This window comes from Meriones unguiculatus, chromosome 2, assembly GCF_030254825.1.
Source record: "Meriones unguiculatus strain TT.TT164.6M chromosome 2, Bangor_MerUng_6.1, whole genome shotgun sequence".
Lineage (NCBI taxonomy): Eukaryota > Metazoa > Chordata > Mammalia > Rodentia > Muridae > Meriones > Meriones unguiculatus.
This window is the reverse complement of record NC_083350.1, coordinates 44,084,865-44,103,790: the sequence shown is the minus strand read 5'-3', so window position 1 is coordinate 44,103,790 and position 18,926 is coordinate 44,084,865. Positions and strand designations below refer to the sequence as shown.

The 18,926-nt window shown below is 36.3% G+C and overlaps 1 protein-coding gene across 1 annotated transcript; it reads left to right on the top strand.

The window, feature by feature from the left end:
• The first annotated feature begins 1,444 nt into the window (after positions 1–1,444).
• Marcol (MARCO like) lies at positions 1,445–17,604 on the top strand. The gene is made up of 4 exons (XM_060378600.1): positions 1,445–1,466; positions 3,408–4,138; positions 6,196–6,317; positions 17,511–17,604. Exons 1-4 carry the CDS (start codon positions 1,445–1,447, stop codon positions 17,602–17,604), a joined length of 969 nt encoding a protein of 322 aa, XP_060234583.1.
• The last annotated feature ends 1,322 nt before the right edge of the window (positions 17,605–18,926 follow it).

Below are 18,926 nucleotides of genomic sequence, written 5' to 3'. Positions count from 1 at the left end.
ATGCAGGGGTTCCAGGCCATCTCTATAAATGGTCCTTGGCTGGAGTATCAGTTTCAGAAAAGACCCCTGTGCCCAGACTTTTAGGATCTGTTGCTGTCCTTGTGGAGCTCCTGTCCTTTCCAGATCTTTCTATCTCCCACTTCTTCCATAAGATTCCCTGTACTCTGCCCAAAGTTTGGCTATGAGTCTCAACATCTGCCTCGATACTCTGCAGGGTAGAACCTTTCAGAGGCCCTCTGTGGTAGGCTTCTGTCCTGTTCCATGTTTTCTTCCTCTTTTGGTGTCGATCCTCTTTGCCTTTCTGAATGGGGATTGAGCAACTTTCTTAATGCCATGACAACTGGTTTTGTCATGCATAGGAGATACAATATCACAGCAAACTTCTTGTTCCTCTAGCTCTTATAATCTTTCCATCTACTCTTCATAATGTTCCCCCGAGCGTTGGGGGTAGGGATTGTGTTGTATACATTATCCCATGGTCATTTTTTTGGATTTTTTTTGTGGCGATGTGTGTGTGGGGGGGGAGTGTTGGTTTTTTTGTTTTGTTTAGTTTTGCAGTTTGTCCAGTTGCAGATTTCTATGTTCATCTCCATTTGTTGCAGAATGGAACCTTTTTTGATGACGGTAAGAATCATTAGCCAACACTTTGCTATTTGATGTCTAGATGTCATATTATCAAAACATCTTTTGAGCATGCTCCACATAATTTGAATTTCTTACGTGGAGCCTAGAACCTTGAAGACAATTCCACAGTGTGTTACAATATTGAGTTCAAGATCAAGTAATCCTACCAAGATAATTTCCACATGAGCTTCTGTGAAAAGAAAAGGCTACAGTGTAATGGTATTCCTCCAACACGAACACTATTGTCCCTTGCAAACTCATAAAAACACATTACATGTCCTCATTCCCTACTGAATGCATTCATAACTAATGACCAATACTTGATGCATTTTACTTCTTTTTAATATGTAATTTGAGGTAAGTTATTGGTATATAATTCAGTTAAGGGAAAATGCCTTGAAGGTCTCTGTCATGGACATAAAAATTTGTAGAGTGAATAGCAACACCAACTTGCATAAACCATCCTCTAACAACAAAGAAATGAACAGCGAATTCATCCCTTGCCCAGGTGTGTCTCACCATTTTCACCTCGGAAGAAGATAATCTGATAGACGCATATTAAAGCTTGGATATTTACGGGAATTGGAGTGTGAAGCTCAATTTCTAGAAACACCTCCGTCTGTGAAAGCTTACTGTGTAATTTTTCAAGACAGTAACAATGTGTAGCAAAAAGGGTGGGGGAAATTTTCAAGTATATAACATGGTGGTGATGAGCATGGTTTATTCAGCAGGGAGCTACTGGAGAGTTACACTTAAGCCACCCAACAGCCAAGTCTGAATCCACTGCTCTGCTATGGGGGGTTTAAAGTTTCTTCCCTTCATGTTCCTTGTTGTATTCTCAGGTAAGAAAGCTGCATCTGATATCTCTCTTTCCAACTCTCTAATTACAAAATTTGAATACTTGAGAGTTGAGGTGATCTTATATCTGAATCAAACAACAAAATGCAAAGGTAATTTCAGAAAGATATATCTCCAGAGGAATTAAATGGTCACTGGATGTAACAAGAGTGGAAGACTTGGGGTTGGAGAGAAACAAGAATAAGGGATTGAGAAAGGCTTAGAATAGAAGCAAACTGTCAACCTGAAAGTATTATAAGTGCAGCTAAGTGTGCAATTCATGCCCTGTAAAAGAATAGTGGGATGCTATGATTTATTATCAAATTTTTAAAAGGTATTTTAAAAGGGAATTTTTATATTTATGTAACTTGCTTGAAGTGCTTGAGTCTCCTTTCTTGTAAGTAAAATAGATAGAACTCTTCTTTCCTTCTACTTCAGAAATCATATGTATCTTGTATCACTTTGCATGTGACTGATACTAATATATTTTCTATTCCATGTAAGTTCTAGTAGAGACATATGAATTTCTCAAGATGATGAGAATTTATTAATATCTTAATACAATATCTTAAAACACACATTACATTAATGATTATAATATAATGGATTTTAAAGAACTGTGCTTGGTAGTTGGATTTCATGCTTAGCATTTTTATGCCTCTGGAGTCTATCTCCAGAACTGAGAACAAATTTAATTTATCCAGAAATTACGGTTTGATTATCTTTCCTATAACTAGTATAAAGGAATAACAAAAATAACTAGGACCTAGTGCTTCCTCTGCTTGCTCAGGGAGCAACCTGGAAGGAGGGTGAGAAGATTGTAGGAGGCAGAGGACTAAGAGGGTTGCTGGGAAGTAGACTCCTCTGGAGAAAAAAATGACATAAAAATAGATATGAAAGTGGTAGGGAGTAAGAGGGAGGAGTGGGGCTGAATATGACCAAGATATGGTCATAAGTTTATATGAAATTCTCTAAAATTTAATTTAAAATTATACACATAATACCTTAGAATAAACCTAACAGAGGAAATAAAAGACCTCTACAATAAATGTTTTAAGATTTTGAACAAAAAAAAAAAAACTAAAGAGGGTTGTATGAGTTGGTAATAACTTCCATGTTTATAAACTTACAGAGTTAATATTGTGAAAATGGCTATATTGTCCATGTTAATCTATAGACTCAACTCAGTTCATATTAATATTCTAAGAACATCCTTCATAAAACAGGACATCAATATCGAAATTCATATGAAAACAACAACAAAATACCCCAAATAGTAAAAATATTGCTAGGAAAAAAAAAAAAGCAGGATTGGAAGTATCAAAACTGTTGGTCTCAAAATGTATTATAGAGCCACTGGAAAAAATAAAAGCATAGTGCCTGTAGTATATATATAAATGAATAAATAGAGGATACGCTCAGAGAGATACATGTAGTATCTATCACTTTCTCTAATTTAATCAAAAATATAAATAACCACCAGCATGACTAATGTTGGGGGTTTTGCTAAGAAGCAAATAGCACTTCCCCTGAAGGCTGGAAGAAACTTTGTGCTTAGGAAGTTGATGTCATCTGTAAAATGGATTCTGTGATATAACAAAAGCTTAAAGTGGACACTGAATAGGGACCGGTTTCTCGAGAAACAAGGGGAAATAAAAATAGAAAAAAAACTTTAGTTTAAAGAAGTAAGATAATGTGATTTACAAGTGAGTAAGCTTGCTAGAGCCTATGTTTTTTAGAAATTATAATTCATTAAAAAAAAACAGACAGAAAGACCAACTATTCGATGTGAGATTTAAAAAAATGGGAAAATTCCAACTTGGAGTTGATTTTAAAAAATCAGAAAGTTATGTGATTAAAAAAAACCTATATCTTGTGGCGAATTATTTGTTTTAAATTATTAAAATAATTCCACTTTTATTCTTTCTCTTATTGTGTCATTTCAGTGTCTTCTACTCAGATTCCAAAACCAAGTATTTTCAAGCTAGATGAGAATCAAAAAGCTGCACTTATTTTAGAGGCAAAAAATGAGGCTAAACCTGCGGGAGACAAAGAACTTGTCAAACATGGAGGTAGCCTCTCTCAAGGCAAACCGGGAATGTTAGTTCTGCAAGGACAGCCAGGATACTCCAACCAGCCTGGGAAACCAGGAAGTGGTCATCAGCAAGGGAGGCCAGAAGTTTCCAACCACCCTGGAATGCCCAGTGCTTGGATTTTGCAAGGAAATCTAGGAGAATCAAACCAAAAAGAAACCTCACATGCTTTGAACAAGCAAGAAGAATTGGGATCTCCTACTCAGCAGGGGAAGCCCGGGTCTCCTAGCCAAAATGGGAAGCCATTGCCTCCTAAAGACAAAAACAAGCCAGGGTTGCTTAGCCAAAAAGGGGAGCCAACATCACCTAACAATAAAGGCAAGCCAGGGTCTTCTGACCAAGATATTCTAGAATTCTCTAGTCAACAAGAGAAACCAGGCTCCTCCAACCAACAAGGGAAGCCAGGCTCCTCTAGCCAACAGGGAAAACCAGGATCCTCTAGCCAACAGGGAAAACCAGGCGCTTCTAGCCAACAAGGAAAGCCGGGACCTTCTAGCCAACAAAGGAAACCAAGGTCTTTATATAAACAAGAAGAAAGAAAAAGCACAGATAACCCTTCAAAGGATGATACAGTGGGGATTCAGGTTAGTATTGTTGTCTGTTTTATTCTTTAAACTTACCTCAGTCATTCTGTCTTCCAAGCTTGATAATAGTTAACTGAATACAATAAATTCATGACAATCTGCAATGCCCACTGACCAAGCAAAATGAAAGCAGTGTTAATTTCACTTTTATGATCACAGAGGGACAATTTTAGAGCATTTCTCTCTTGTTTCTTTCTGTCACATTTCATTCAGTTCCTTGTGCCTTAACTGAATTAATTCATCGTTTTATCAACTGAGTCCATCCCTTTCAGGTTTAACTGTCACACCTATTTTAGTCCCAACTGTAACCTGTGCAGTACTGACTGTAATAATTCTAAACAGCTCTGACCTGTTGTTCCTGATAAGTAGTTGTAGTTACCTAAAGGATGCAAACTCCTGAATGTGATTTTCAGGGATTTTTCAGGTTAGATTGCTCTTTGACATCCAGTCTCAATTAAAATCGCACGTGCTCACAGGCTACTCATACCATACAGAGTCCTTTGAGAGAGCCCACTAATATTTTCTGATCATCATTTTCTACATCATACAAGTTATGTTGTTGTTTTATTATAACTGACCATCTATAGTTTCAACTCAATTACAAATGTGTTTTTAAAAAAAGCAACACTATTTCTTTTTAAACTATATTCTTATAGTCTAGAATAAGTGAAACATAATAGCTGGTGCTACTGATTTGGTCAGTGCATGGACTATACTTATGAGCTGTTTTTGCCCAAACATGAGCATCTATGTGTTCAGTATGTCTTCTGCTTCCTTTTCTGGGTCCTGCTGTGATTTTTCTGTCATTTGCTTTCTCTCTCCAGTGGCTTCCTGGAGTCATCTATTGATGATTCTGAACACTCCCTTTTGCACTTAACCTAAGTTTGTTAGACTATTTCCTTTATCTCATTTTAAGAAAAACTTTATTTTTATCATATGGAAGATGAAGATAAGTAATATGATAAAAATAAAGTTTTTTATTTATAAAATAAAATATTTTATTATATTTATTTATTATTTATTATATTATATTATTTATTATATTTATTTATTTATAAAATAACACTGCTTTCATTTTGCTTGGTCAGTGGGCATTGCAGATTGTCATGAATTTATTGTATTCAGTTAACTATTATCAAGCTTGGAAGACAGAATGACTGAGGTAAGTTTAAGTTTAAGTTTTTCTTCTTAGTATCTCTTGGTTAATAAAAAGTATTACTTTTCCAGAAACGTGGCCATCATCTATCTAAATACAATCCGCAGGTCTCTGAAGTCTTCAGGATACCATGCAACTTTGACAGTTTTATATTGCTTCTAAAAGTGGAAGAAATAACATCTATTTTATAGGCTATGTATGAACGAATCACTACTATAAGAAGAGAATAAACTTTAAGGGAATAAACTAAAAGTATCTAAGAGAATAAGTACATACAAGTAACTAAGAAAATAAACTAAAAGTGTCTCACTATTCCTATTAATGTCTGTTCTCATGGGCTAGTCAAAGATTTACCTATCTTCTGGTAATTAGTAATTTATGCCCAAAATATCCTCAAGTAATATATATAAAGGAAATATGCATAATAATATTCCTGTACCACTTTTTCATTGACACATGAAAAAAAATCAATTACAATTGATGTTTTACATATCTCAGTCTCTTTTCTTAGACTTGTTTTTTTTTTTTGAGAATTAAGATATTTCTCTTAAGAATTTAATTTTAGCTTATGTGTTATGAACCTTGCAATAAATAAATACTTATTTAGGTCTCAACTGATTAGATATTTAATGCATTCATATCTTGGGGTTAAAACCTGAATGCACTATGCCTCAAAGCCTAGAGTTGTAAAATAGGTCAAAACGTATTATTTTTTTTTCAAAACATTCACATTAGCTCTATAAGCCTATAGATTTATTGTACTGTGTGTATTAAGGGATTAATATGATTGACAGAGAATAATGCTTCTTAATAATAAATGAGCAATTAATGTTTTTCTTGGGGATGTTGGAATCAAGCTAACCACTCTGCTCTCACCTGATGTTCCCTCCCATCTTTGCAGGTCGGAAGCATGATCAACAAGATCCCAGCTGGTGGCAAACGGTGTGATTCTGTTTACAAACCAGTCTGTGGTTCTGATGGAAAAACATACGGAAACGCGTGTGTCTTTAAGGAAACAAAGAGGTAAGAATCTTTTGTTTTCCTTTCCAGTCATAGAGAAGAGAATAATATTTGATATGTTTACATATCTCTAAGTAATATCCTGGGTATTATTTGTCTAAGGAAAAATTTAAAAGGTACCTATTCTTATATTTTTGGCTTATATATATGCAGGTCTGGATGCTACATAGGTGTGGGTGTCTAAGGAGGCCAGAGGACATTGTCAGGTTCATTAGCAATGGCGGTAACAAGCGGTTGTGAGCCACCCAGTGTGGGCGCTGGGAACCTTTAGTCCGAAGATACCTAATCATTGAACCGTATGTTTACATAAGCCTTGGAATCAGTGTTTGTTAATACAGTGATAGTAGGATAAAATCACTTTGAGTTCCAGGATTTACCAAATATTCTTAATATCTACCATGTACCAGGCAGCGTTTTAAGATTTGAAAGGAAAACAATGAACAAACACTCAGAAATCTGTGCTCATGTGAATTTTAGTGTTTAAAATATGAGAGAAATAAGTAAGACACTAGGAAATCCTTGAATTAGTTATCGTTGTTTAAAAATAACATTCTAATCATAATGACAAAGAAGGTTCGATTTGGCAAGCTATACGAGGCATGTAGCGTTGTGTGCTATCTGCAGGAATTAGAAGGATTTATGCTGCTTAGAAAGTGTAACACGTGAGGCAGGAAGGCTGCTCCTCAGGTGAAGGGGCTGGCCTCCAAGACAGATGGTATGAGTCTCATCCCAGGGACACACGCAGTAGTGGAAGAGAAGTTGTTCCTGCATAAGCGTGTACTCCGACCTTTGCACATGTGTGAAGGCACTAATGCGCCACCTTACTGTACACATATATAGGATTAAAATTAAATTAAATAGCATTAAATAGCAAATTAAATAGGATTCACGAAAAGGGATTTTAAATGTAACGGCTAATAAGACACAGTTATAAAGAAACTCTTCACAATGACTTGATTTCTCTCATTTTTTTTCAGGAAAAGTAAAGGAAAGCTGACTCTCAGCCATGAGGGGAGATGCTAGATGTTCATATGAAACAAACTATTTGTAACCTCCAAATCCACTTAGAATTTTGATTTCTCAATAGATTTCTTGACACGTTCAAGTTCCATGGTGTCCCATGGTCAGTGGAGTCAGCATTATTTTGGAGCTTGCGCTATTCATTACAAATAAAATTGGTTCAAGAACAGCTTATGACTTTTGCATTTGTGTGTGTGTGTGTGTGTGTGTGTGTGTGTGTGTGTATGCTTTCACCAACATTATCAGTGTCTTTGATTCCAGAGACAAACTTTAAAATTTTGTGAATATGTGTTTTCCCTTTGAGCCAATGTGTAAATATTTCAGAATTTCCTACAAAATGTAAAAAATTTTTTCCACTTTGGAAATCTTGATCCTAGAAATCACTGACAGAGTTAAAGAGGCCTTGGTAAAACTACACTCTGGGGCTTTGTAGCAGATTTTGTAGGAGAATGTCATGAGCAAGAGTATGTTAACAAATTGAGTAACTTAAGTGAAGTGGAAAAATTCATAAAAATTCATTAATGACTAGGAACATAATAAGATTAAAACACTAATCAAAATCATGCAAATCATATGCCTTCCCTAGGGGATTATACTAAGCACTTAATGGGAAATAAGTATTAATCTTTCTCAAATTCATCCAAAGAATAGTAACAAGGTAACACTTGGTAATTCACTCTATGAAATCAATATTACCCTCAACAACAAAAAAACAAACAAACAAACAAACAAAAACCAACGTCCTTCATAAGTCTTCACTCATAGAATTCTTAGCGACCTGCTAGGAACCCATATTCACGGCCTATAGAAAGGATTAGGGACTGTTAAGGTGGCTCAGAAAATAAAAGTTCTTGCCAGTACTAAAAATCCACATTTGATTCTCATGAACCATCTGATGAAAGGTGAAAACTATACACATTTTTCTCTGGATCACCACACATGAACTACAGCACACACACATATGCACACACACACACACACACAAATAAACAAATTTAGCTTAAAATATGAAATTTATACACTATTACCAAGCAGAGTGTTCTTGTGATGCAAGAAATTTTTGTACAACGTGAAAAATCATTGTAATTATTTATTAATAAAAGGAATAAAAGCATGATTATCATAGGTGACATTGAAATACTTCCACATGGTAAATCACTCAACGTATTAGATTAAAAGGTTTCCCCAGCATAATAAGAAAAACAACAGTTAATTCAATTGCACTAAGAATAGAAGCCTAAAAGTCTCCCAGAAATGTAGTATTTACAGAGAAATACTGAGAGTATCAAAAATAAGCCAGGATGCCCACTTTTACAAGTTCTATTGAGCATAGCAGCAGAAGTTCAGGTGGATTACTTAGGTAGACTAAGAAATGAAGGCATCCAAATTGCACGAAGAAATTAAATTATCTCACTTTCACAAAAAACACAACAATATATGTAGAATGTGTGTCCCAACAGCACAAATTACAACAACTTACTTCATAATTCAAAACATAAAATTTGGTTTTAGTTCTTATACACCATAAACAATCTAAAATAAAATTAAGAAAAATTCCTGGCCAGGCATGATGGTGCAGAGCTTTAATTTCAACTCTGAGGAGGCAGATCTGTGAGTGTGAGACCAGGCTGTTCTACAAAGTGAGCTTTAGTACATCCAGAGCCAAAGAGCGAGACCATGTGACAAAGACAGAAAGAGAGAGAGAGAGCGAGATTGAAAAAGAGAGAAACTGAAAAAAAATTGCTACTAAAGTAATATCTAAATGAACAGCATACTTAGACTATATTTAAATGAATAAGCAAAAGAACCGTGCATTCAAAACTATCAGTCTTTATTGAGAAATACTGAAGGTTTTAATAAATTCTGAGACAGCTAATCTATCTAGGTTGGAAGACATATTATTTTGTTTGTTAAGGCATACACATCATTTTAAATTATATACCAATTAATTTTAAACTCCAAATGATATTTTAGAGAAATAAAGCAATACATCCATAATTTTATATCAACAGACCACATGTAGTAAAATATATTGAAAGAGAAGTAAGTTTCTAATTCCCATTTTCTACCTTTCAGTTTACTACTTTCTCCAAAAGCAAAAGATAAGATCACACTTTGTATTTAGCTAGAGCTTTATGAAAAAAGAATGTTTTTTTAATATATGCTGTCATGCTATTGTGCTAAGGAAAATATTCTAAGATAGCAACCAGAGCACAAAGAATTTGGCACAATTTAATTGCAATATTAAATATTCAGATTAAATAAATACTATATATGTCATATTAAGACCTTCTGGTATAACAGAGGTTCGCAACCTTCCTAATACTGCAGCCCTTTAATACAACTCCTCATGTTGTGGTGACCCCAACCATAAAATTATTTTCATTGTTACTTCATGACTGCCATTTTCTTACTGCTATAAATCACAATTTAAATATCTGATATGCAGGTATCTGACAGGTGAACCCTGTGAAAGGTCACGACACACAGGTTTAGAACCACTGTAGTGCAGTATTGAAATACAGAGTGAGCATCCTGAAATACAAGCACTTTCTAACACAGGAAAGAAAAAAAAAAATAGTTAAGGAGAATTTTTATATGTGAAGAATTGAATAAAAGAGATTTGGGTAATAATTTCTGTACATTTTCTCCAAATTGCTTGGCTGTATCTTAGTGCAAAATACCACTCAGTAGGCTGGTCTTGGTAATAATATCAGTCCTGACAATCCATGAGCATGAGAGGTCTTTGTAGTCAAGGCTCCAGGAGGAAGGAAAGTCCCTTTTGTACTGTCCCCGGTGGGTTGACTATACTCCGTTGGAAGGCTAAGTATGTGAAACTATACAGACAACACCAACTTCACGGCTTAAAGAAAAAACAAAGACTCAAAGCTGAGTGGGTAGGGAAGAGGTGAATCTGGGAAGAGCTGGGGTAGAAGATGAATATGGTCAAATACATTGAATGAAATTCTCAGAGTCAAAAAATAATGCTCTTAGGACAATTAATGCACATTTATATAACAGGAAATCCATAGGATTTGTGCATGTTCTTTGAGGGGATACAGCATGAGTCAGCAAAGTAAGGTTTCAATAGGACAAAATTGTGTGGTGCACTTGCTGTTCTTGAGTGAATCTTGCTTTATTCTGCCTGTGTCTTGAAAACTTGAGTTTCAGATTAGAGGCTCAACTCAAAAGTAATGGCAATGGAAATCTCAAGACGCAATAGTATTCAGGCTCTTTCATTCAGGCTGTCTACAGTAGAACAGAAAAATGTGAATTGTGGACGTTTGGAGACAGGTAGGTGAGAAAGCTGTAGCAATTGCCAAGGATGCTTGAACATTAAAGAGAAGACTACTGGGCTGGAAATGGCACAGCTCTTAAGAGCACTGGCTGCTCTTCCAGAGAACCTAGGCTTAAATTCCCAGGACCTACTTGGTGGCTCACAAACATCTATATCTCCAGTTCCAGGGCATAGAATGTTCTTCCCTAAAGTCCATGGGTACCAAGCAACTATGGTATATACAAATATACATTCAGGCAAAATACCCGTACACACAAAATTTACTAAAAAATTTCAGAAGACACCATTGCCCAGATCAAAACAATAGGAAGTGTACCTTAAGAACAAGAATTCATCCACAAAATGTCTACATGGCTGATTTTTGGTGTCACCTATAATATATTTTCATCTATTATACAATGTGTTATTGTTCATATGTCACATACTTTTTCATGCATATTTAAATTTTTCACATCTTGTGAACATTCCTGCAATAGTCATGAAGATGATCATTACTCTTTAAAATTCTGCTTTCATTTTTTGAAAATAAACAGAAGTAGCATTGCTAAAAAAAAAAAAAAAATAGTTCTATCCAGCCAGACAATGAAATTTGATATGTATTCTTGCACATTTCCCCAGTGAAGTAAGTGCATTTGGATTAACGTTCTAAACAGCATTTAGGTTAGGCAGCTTCTCTGCTCTTTAATCTCATGAAGTAGGTTTTCTGATTAATATTCTTTACAGTGTTAGCATATTTTAGTACTTTAATCCTTATATTCATGTTTATCATTTAAAATATTATAATTATGCCTAACTCACACTTCTGTTAAAAAGCAAAAACAACAAAGTTTCTGCACTCAAAAAAATTTACAAAATAAGAATTTCTATTCCGATGTAAGCAGAGACTTGGATCCAAGATGGCAGCCCTGGCCATGTAGGGTTTCTGAACAGCAGATCAGCAGTGAGAGCAGGACATACTGTGGACCCCCAAACCCCAATATCTAATGTCTGTGTTTCTCAGGCGAAAGGAGACTCCATGGGGATACTCAAAGGTCGATCTTCAGACCAGGAAGGTCTATTGTCAGGCCACCTGCCTAATGTCAGGAAAAATTCCTGGGCTCCTGCCCTGCATTACCTCAGCCCTAGGCTATTTGTCCAATCCCACCATCTGTGGATACCTTCCTGGGACCAGAACCTTATAGCTCTGACCTTGGAAGCTGACTTTCACTGCCTATGGCATGAATACCTTCCTGGATGAGGTTGAGGCTCCAAACCTTGGCACCCAGTCTCAGAGTCCTGTGAACACTTTCTAGGTACTAGAAGCTCCTGTTCCCAAGCCTAGGAGACCACATTCAACAACCTTCCTGGTTGCAATGGCTAGTGACACTCCCATCACCCAGTGCGGGGGATACATTTTGGTACTGTGGGGTAGCCAAGGCTCCATTCTGCCTACTCTCCACCTGTCTGGCTCACCCAGGTCAGAATCAGTCAGCACAGACTAACAGATTGGTTGCAGAAACAGGATGCAACAAAGAAACATACCTCTGAAACAAAGAGACACCTCAGAGTAAGGAGGTTTTCCAAGCAAATGGACACAAGAAGCAAGCTGGAGTAGCCATCCTCATATCTAATAAAACAGACTTTCAACCAAAATTAATCAAAAGAATGAGAGAGGAACACTGCACTCTCATCAAAGAAAAAAATTCACCAGATGTTCACAATCCTAAACATCTATGCACCAAACACAAGGAATCCTGCATTTGTCAAAGAAACATTATTAATGCTTAAATCACACATTGATCTCAAAACTTTAATAGTGGGAGACTTCAACACCCCTCTTGCGAATGCACGGATCAGTAAGACAAAAGCTATACAGAGAACTAATAACATTTACTGAGGTCTTAAATCAAATGGGCCTAACATGTCTACAGAACATTTCACCCAAACACAAAAGAGTATACCTTCTTCTCCTCACCTCATGGAATCTTCCCAAAATTGAGCATATAGTGGGGCACAAAGCAAGCTTCAACAGATACAGGAAGATTGAAATAATCCCTTGTACCATATCAGACAACCATGATCTAAAACTAGACTTCAACAATAACAAAAAAACAAAAAGCTCACATGCACATGGAAACTGAACAACTCTCTACTCAATGACAACTGGGTCAGGGAGGAAATAAAGAAAGAAATTAAAGTCTTCCTAGAACTTAATGAAAATGAAGGTACAACTTAACCTAATTTATGGGACACAATGAAAACAGTGTTAAGAGGAGAGTTCATAGCACCAAGTGCCTTCATAAAGAAATTTAAGCCATCTCTTACAAGCAACTTAATGGCACACCTGAAAGTACTAGAAAAAAAAAAAAAGAAGCAGACACATGCAAGAGGAGTAGATGGCTGGAAATAATCAAACTCAAGGCTGAAAGTAATACATCAGAAACAAAGACAACAGTTCAAAGAATCAACAAAACCAAGAGATGGTTCTTTGAGAAAATCAACAAGATAGACAAACACTTAGCCAAACTAACTAAAAGGCAGACGGACACTGTCCAAATCAACAAAATCAGAAATGAAAAGGGGGACATAAAAATAGAGAGTGAGGAAATTCAAAAGGTCCTTCTTCAAAAGACTATATGCAACAAAATTTGAAAATGTAAATGAAATGCACAATTTTCTTGATAGATTCCATTTACCAAAGCTGAATCAAATTCAGGTAAATAAATTAAATAGTCCTATATCCCCTAAAGAAATATATGCTGTCATCCAAAGTCTCCCATCCAAAAACAGGGCCAGACAGTTTCAGCACAGAATTCTACCAGACCTTCAAAGAAGAGCTAACACCAATACTCTTCAAACTATTCCACAAAATCGAAACAGGAGGAACATTACCAACCTCATTCTATGAGGCTACAGTCACCTTGATACCTAAACCACACAAAGGCCAAACAAAGAAAGAGAACTTCAGACCAATCTCGCTTATGAACACCGACACAAAAATACTCAATAAAATACTCACAAACCAAATCCAAGACCACATTAAAGATATAATCCACCACAACCAAGTAGGCTTCTTCCCAGCCATGCAGGGGTGGTTCAAAATATGAAAATCCATCAAAGTAATCTACCATGTAAACAAACTAAAAAGAAAAACAAAACAAAACAAAAACAATAACAACAAAAAACACATGATCATCTCATTAGATGCTGAAAAAGCATTTGACAACATTCAACACCCATTCACATTTAAAGTTTTGGAAAGATCAGGGATGCAAGGCACATACATAAACATACTAAAGATAATATATAGCAAGTCAATAGACAACATCAAACTAAATGGAGAGAAACTTAAATCAATCCCACTGAACTCAGGGACAATCAAGGCTGCCACTCTCTCCATATCTCTTCAAGATAGTACTTGAAGTCCTAGCTACAATAAGACAACTAAAGGAGATCAAGGAGATAGAAATCAAAAAGAAAAAAGTCAAAGTATCACTATTTGCAGATGATATGATAGCATACATGAGTGACCCCAAAAATTCTACCAGAGAACTCCTTCAGCTGATAAATACCTTTAGCAAAGTGGCTGAAAACAAAATTAACTCAAAAAAATCTGAAGCCATCCTTTATACAAAAGACAAACTGGGTGAAAAAGAACTTAGGGAAACCCTTCAAAATAGCCACAAATCACATAAAGAACCTTGGAGCAACTCTAAACAAGCAAGTGAAAGACCTGCATGAAAAACACATCAAGTCTCTGAAGAAAGAAATTGAAGAAGATATCAGAAGATGGAAAGATCTCCCATGTTCATGGAATGGTAAGATTAACATAGTGAAAATGACTATCCTACCAAAAGCAATCTACAGATTCAATGCAATTCCCATCAGAGTACCAACACAATACTTTACAGACCTTGAAAAAAACAATTCTCAATTTTATATAGAAAAACAAAAAAATCCAGAATAGCTAAAACAATTCTCTACAATAAAAGATCTTGTGGAGGTATCTCCATCCCTGATTTCAATCGGAACTATAGAGCAACAATAATAAAACTGCATGGTACTGGCATAGAAAGAGACTGGGTGGAACAACAGAATCAAATCAAAGACCCAGAAATAAACCCATACACCTATGTAAACTTAATTTTTTACAAAGAAACCAAAACCATAAAGTGGGAAAAAGACAACATCTTCAACAAATGGTGCTGGTCCAGCTGGATGTCTACATGTAGAAAAAAAATGCAAATAGACCCATATTTACCACCCTGCACAAAGTTAAAGTCCAAGAAGATCAAAGACCTCAACATAAATCCAGACATACTAAATTGGTTAGAAGAAAAAGTGGGAAAGAACCTTGACTTCACTGACACAAGAGATAACTTCCTGAACAGAACACCAACAGCACAGGCTCTAAGATCAACAATCAATAAGTGGAAACTCATGAAACTAAAAAACTTCTGTAAAGCAAAGGACACTGTCATCAGAATGAAATGACAGCCTACAGAATGGGAAAAGCTCTTCACCAACCGTACATCCAACAGAGGGCTAAAAATCGGAATATATAAAGAATTCAAGAAGTTAAACAACAACAAACCAAGTAATCCAATTAAAAAATGGGGTACGGAGCAAAACAGAGAATTCTCAACAGAGGAATATTGAATGTCAGAGAAACACTTAAAGAAATGCCCAGTGTCCTTAGTCATCAGGGAAATGCAAGTCAAAACGACCCTGAGATTTCACCTCACACCCATTATAAGGGCTAAGATAAAAAAACTCAAGGATGATGCATGCTGGAGAGGTTGTGGAGAAAGGGGAACCCTTCTCCAATGCTGTTGGGAATGTAACCTTCTACAATCACTTTGGAAATCAGTCTGGCTTTTTCTCAAACAATTAGGAATAGCGCTATCTCAAGTTCCAGCTATACCACTCCTAGTCATGTAGCAAAAAGCTGCCCCACTATTCAATAAGGACATTTGTTCAGCTATATTCACAACAGCTTTATTTCTAATAGCCAGAATCTGGAAACAATCTAGATGTTCCTCAATGGAGGAATGGATATAGAAGTTGTGGTACATTTGCACAATGAAATACTACTCAGCAATTAAAAACAAGGAAATCATGAAATTTACAGGCAAATGGTGAACTAGAAAAGATCATCCTGAATGAGGTAACTCAGAAGCAGAAAAACACATAAGGGATCTACTCACTTATAAGTGGATATTAGCCATGTAATATAGGATAAAGATACTAAAATCTATAGTCCTAAGAAAGCTGAACAAGGAACGCCCTGGGAAGAGGCTTAATCCTCATTCAGAGGGCCAACAGGACAGACATCAGAAGTAGGAGAAGACAAGGAACAGGACAGGATCCTTCCACAGAGGACCTCTGAAAAACTATACCCACCAGGGTATCAAAAGGGATACTGAGACTCATAGATTCCTGCACTCAGAGTGCAGGAAACCTTATGAAAGAAGAGGAAGACAGAAAGACCTGGAGGGGACAGGAACTCCACAAGGAGAACAACAGAGCCAAAAACCTGAGCCCAGTGGGGCCTGCAGAGACCAATACCCAAATCAAGTACTTCGCATGGAGAGGACCTGGACCCCCTGTTCAGAGGAAGCCCATAGTCTGCTCAGTTTCCAAGTGAGTTGCCTAGTAAGAGTTAAAGGGGCGGTCTCTGACATGAGCTAAGTGGCAAGTTCTTTGTTCACCTCCCCTTGAGAGAGGTTTTGCCAAGCCACAGAGGAAGATGATGCAGCCAGCCCTGATGAGAGCTGAGAAGCTAGGGTCAGATAAAAAGGGAGGAGGACCTTCCCTATCAGTGGACTAGGGAAAGGATATAGAGGGAGAAGAGGGATGGTGGGTGAGACTGGGAGGAGACAAGAGAGGGGGCTGCAGCGGGGATACAAAGTGAATAAATTGCAGTAAATAAATAACTAATAGTTTTAAAAGAATTTCTATTACAAAGAAGAGGAAGAGGAGGAGAAAACAAAAAAGAAAAGAAAAAGAAATAAGCAAGCAAAAAGGCCTTTTAAGATGAAATTTCACTCTTTGTAGCAGCTCTCAAAAGAGCATAGCATATAATAGGAGGGAAGAAGAGATGCTCCAATTGAGCAATATTCTACAGGTCACTGCCTGCCTTGACTGAGCTAAGTTCAGGTGGAATTTCAACATTCTGCAGCTTTAGTCTGTTCTTACAGAACTCATTCACATAATGCCTTGATCAACTGTCGTGTTCCTGAGAGTGTGACTGACTGCTAGCATCAGGCTTCTTTCAAATGCTTTGTATAGGGGCTGATTCTTCTCCAGGTAAACTAATCATTTAAGTATTCACAAAGTTCCTTCAACAACATAAGGATCCCAATGCAACTGGAGAGGAAATTCACAAAGTACATGATATATTTGCATTTTAATTTTTTATTCATCAAATTACTGTTGGCACAGAAAATTACATGTATGTTTCAAATAAGAAATTCATTCAAAACTAGTCAGCAAAGAAATACTTATTTTGTGAATTTAGAAACAATTCATCTTGTATGAGCTGAGTTTCGACATCCTCTGGCATAAAAAAAAAAGATAATGGAAATTTCTCATCACTTTGTCGAAGCAGAGAGAACAAGAGGATTTTTCAAGTTATTTTACAGAATCAACACTGAAAATGATGTTCAAATTTAAGATGTCCATTTTGAAGCCTAAAAAAGAAAAAAGAAACAAACAATTAATCACTGAAATCTTGTGTGAAACCCACCAGGCTTCCTCAAAATGAGAGTTCTGTGTGATGGACTAAGTATGGTTGATGATTTCCTAAGGGCCAGGACCTGTCTCAGGCCCACACTATTTTGCCTTTTTTTTCCGCAGACTGATAACCATCCTTGTTCATTGATCTTTTGTTAAAACAGGCATGACTTGGTTGATGTTTTATGTCACACAGAGCCAGGCTTCTCCAACTCAAAGTCAACTGCCATCGTGGCCTTCCCATCATCTGGAGAGTAGCTTTGACTCATTCTACCTACTTGATATTGATCACCTGATCCTTTTCTGGCAGGGTCTCACTAGCAATCTTCACCCTGTCTGTCCAGTCAAGTGTCCCTTTTGACACTGCACCTGGGGAACCAGAGACTCATCTTCTGATATGGATTCTTGATCGTATGATTTGTCCACTGATAACTTCTCCACTATGAGGGACTTTCTGGGGAATGTGATTCTCTTGGTTTCTTCCTTTGGTATCATCTCTCCTTCCTTTCATCATATTTGCATTCAAATTTGCTTTTGAATCATTTCCAAAGAAGGGAAACTGCTTTATTCTGTTGTTAAAGTTGAACTGGAATAGTTAGTAGATTTTTCATTAGGACATGATTCACTACTTGTTTTGTGATCAATGAAATGCATGGATATTAATATTAAGTTAAAGGTAAAAGAACGAAACTGTATTTCTGATTTCATTTTATTTTTCCTGAATAATCTGTAGTCATAACAGAACAAAAATATGGAAAGAAAAATTAAATGTTCCATGCAGATGGAAATAACAAAATGTAAACTGGGTGGTGTTGGCACTGCCTTTAATCCCAACACTTTCCAAGGCAGAGGCAGGTGGATCTCTGAGTTCAAGGCCAGCCTGGTCAACAGAGTGAGTTTCAAGGTAGTCAGGTCTATAAGGAGAAACCCAACTCAAAAATCCTGTGTGTATTTATATATTTGTAATGAATATATATATATATATATTGACGATACAATCATGTTGAAATTAGAAAGAAAGACAAAATTGTCTTGAAGTAAAACAATTATTCAGAGCTTAATGGGCTATTATGGGTTCATTTAATTACAGTATGGCTTGATGATCAACAAGAATAATTCTAAAGATATGCCACCAAGTGGAGCAGGAGAAATGGCCCAATAGTTAAGAGCACTGGCTGCTCTCCCAGAGGACCTAGTTTCATTTATCAGCACCCACATGGAAGCTCACTACCCTCTATAATAGTTTCAGGGGATCTGACACACAAACAACAGACATATATGTAGGCAAAATACCAATGTGTATAAAAATAAAGAAAACTTTTTAAAAATGATATTCCACCATGATATACTTCTGAATGCTGATTTCCTTACATATAAATAATATTCAAATGCCACATTTCAATGTATTTTTAAGTTATTGTCAATATTTCTTTTTTCTGACATTATTTAATAAAAAATCAATAATTTTAAAAAAATTAGGCACATAGTTGTTTGGGGGGTAGTTGTATATTTGTCTGTTTGTTTTTTACCTTGCTGCCAAGCAGAAAACTAAAAAATTATCATAGGTGTTGCCATCTGAT

Excerpts from the sequence above, each read along its gene's own strand:
- Marcol (XM_060378600.1), top strand. The coding sequence starts at position 1,445 with ATGTTCCTTGTTGTATTCTCAG. Across the intron at positions 1,467-3,407 it reads GTTCCTTGTTGTATTCTCAG|TGTCTTCTACTCAGATTCCA; the intron begins GTAAGAAAGCTG and ends GTGTCATTTCAG. Across the intron at positions 4,139-6,195 it reads ATGATACAGTGGGGATTCAG|GTCGGAAGCATGATCAACAA; the intron begins GTTAGTATTGTT and ends CCATCTTTGCAG.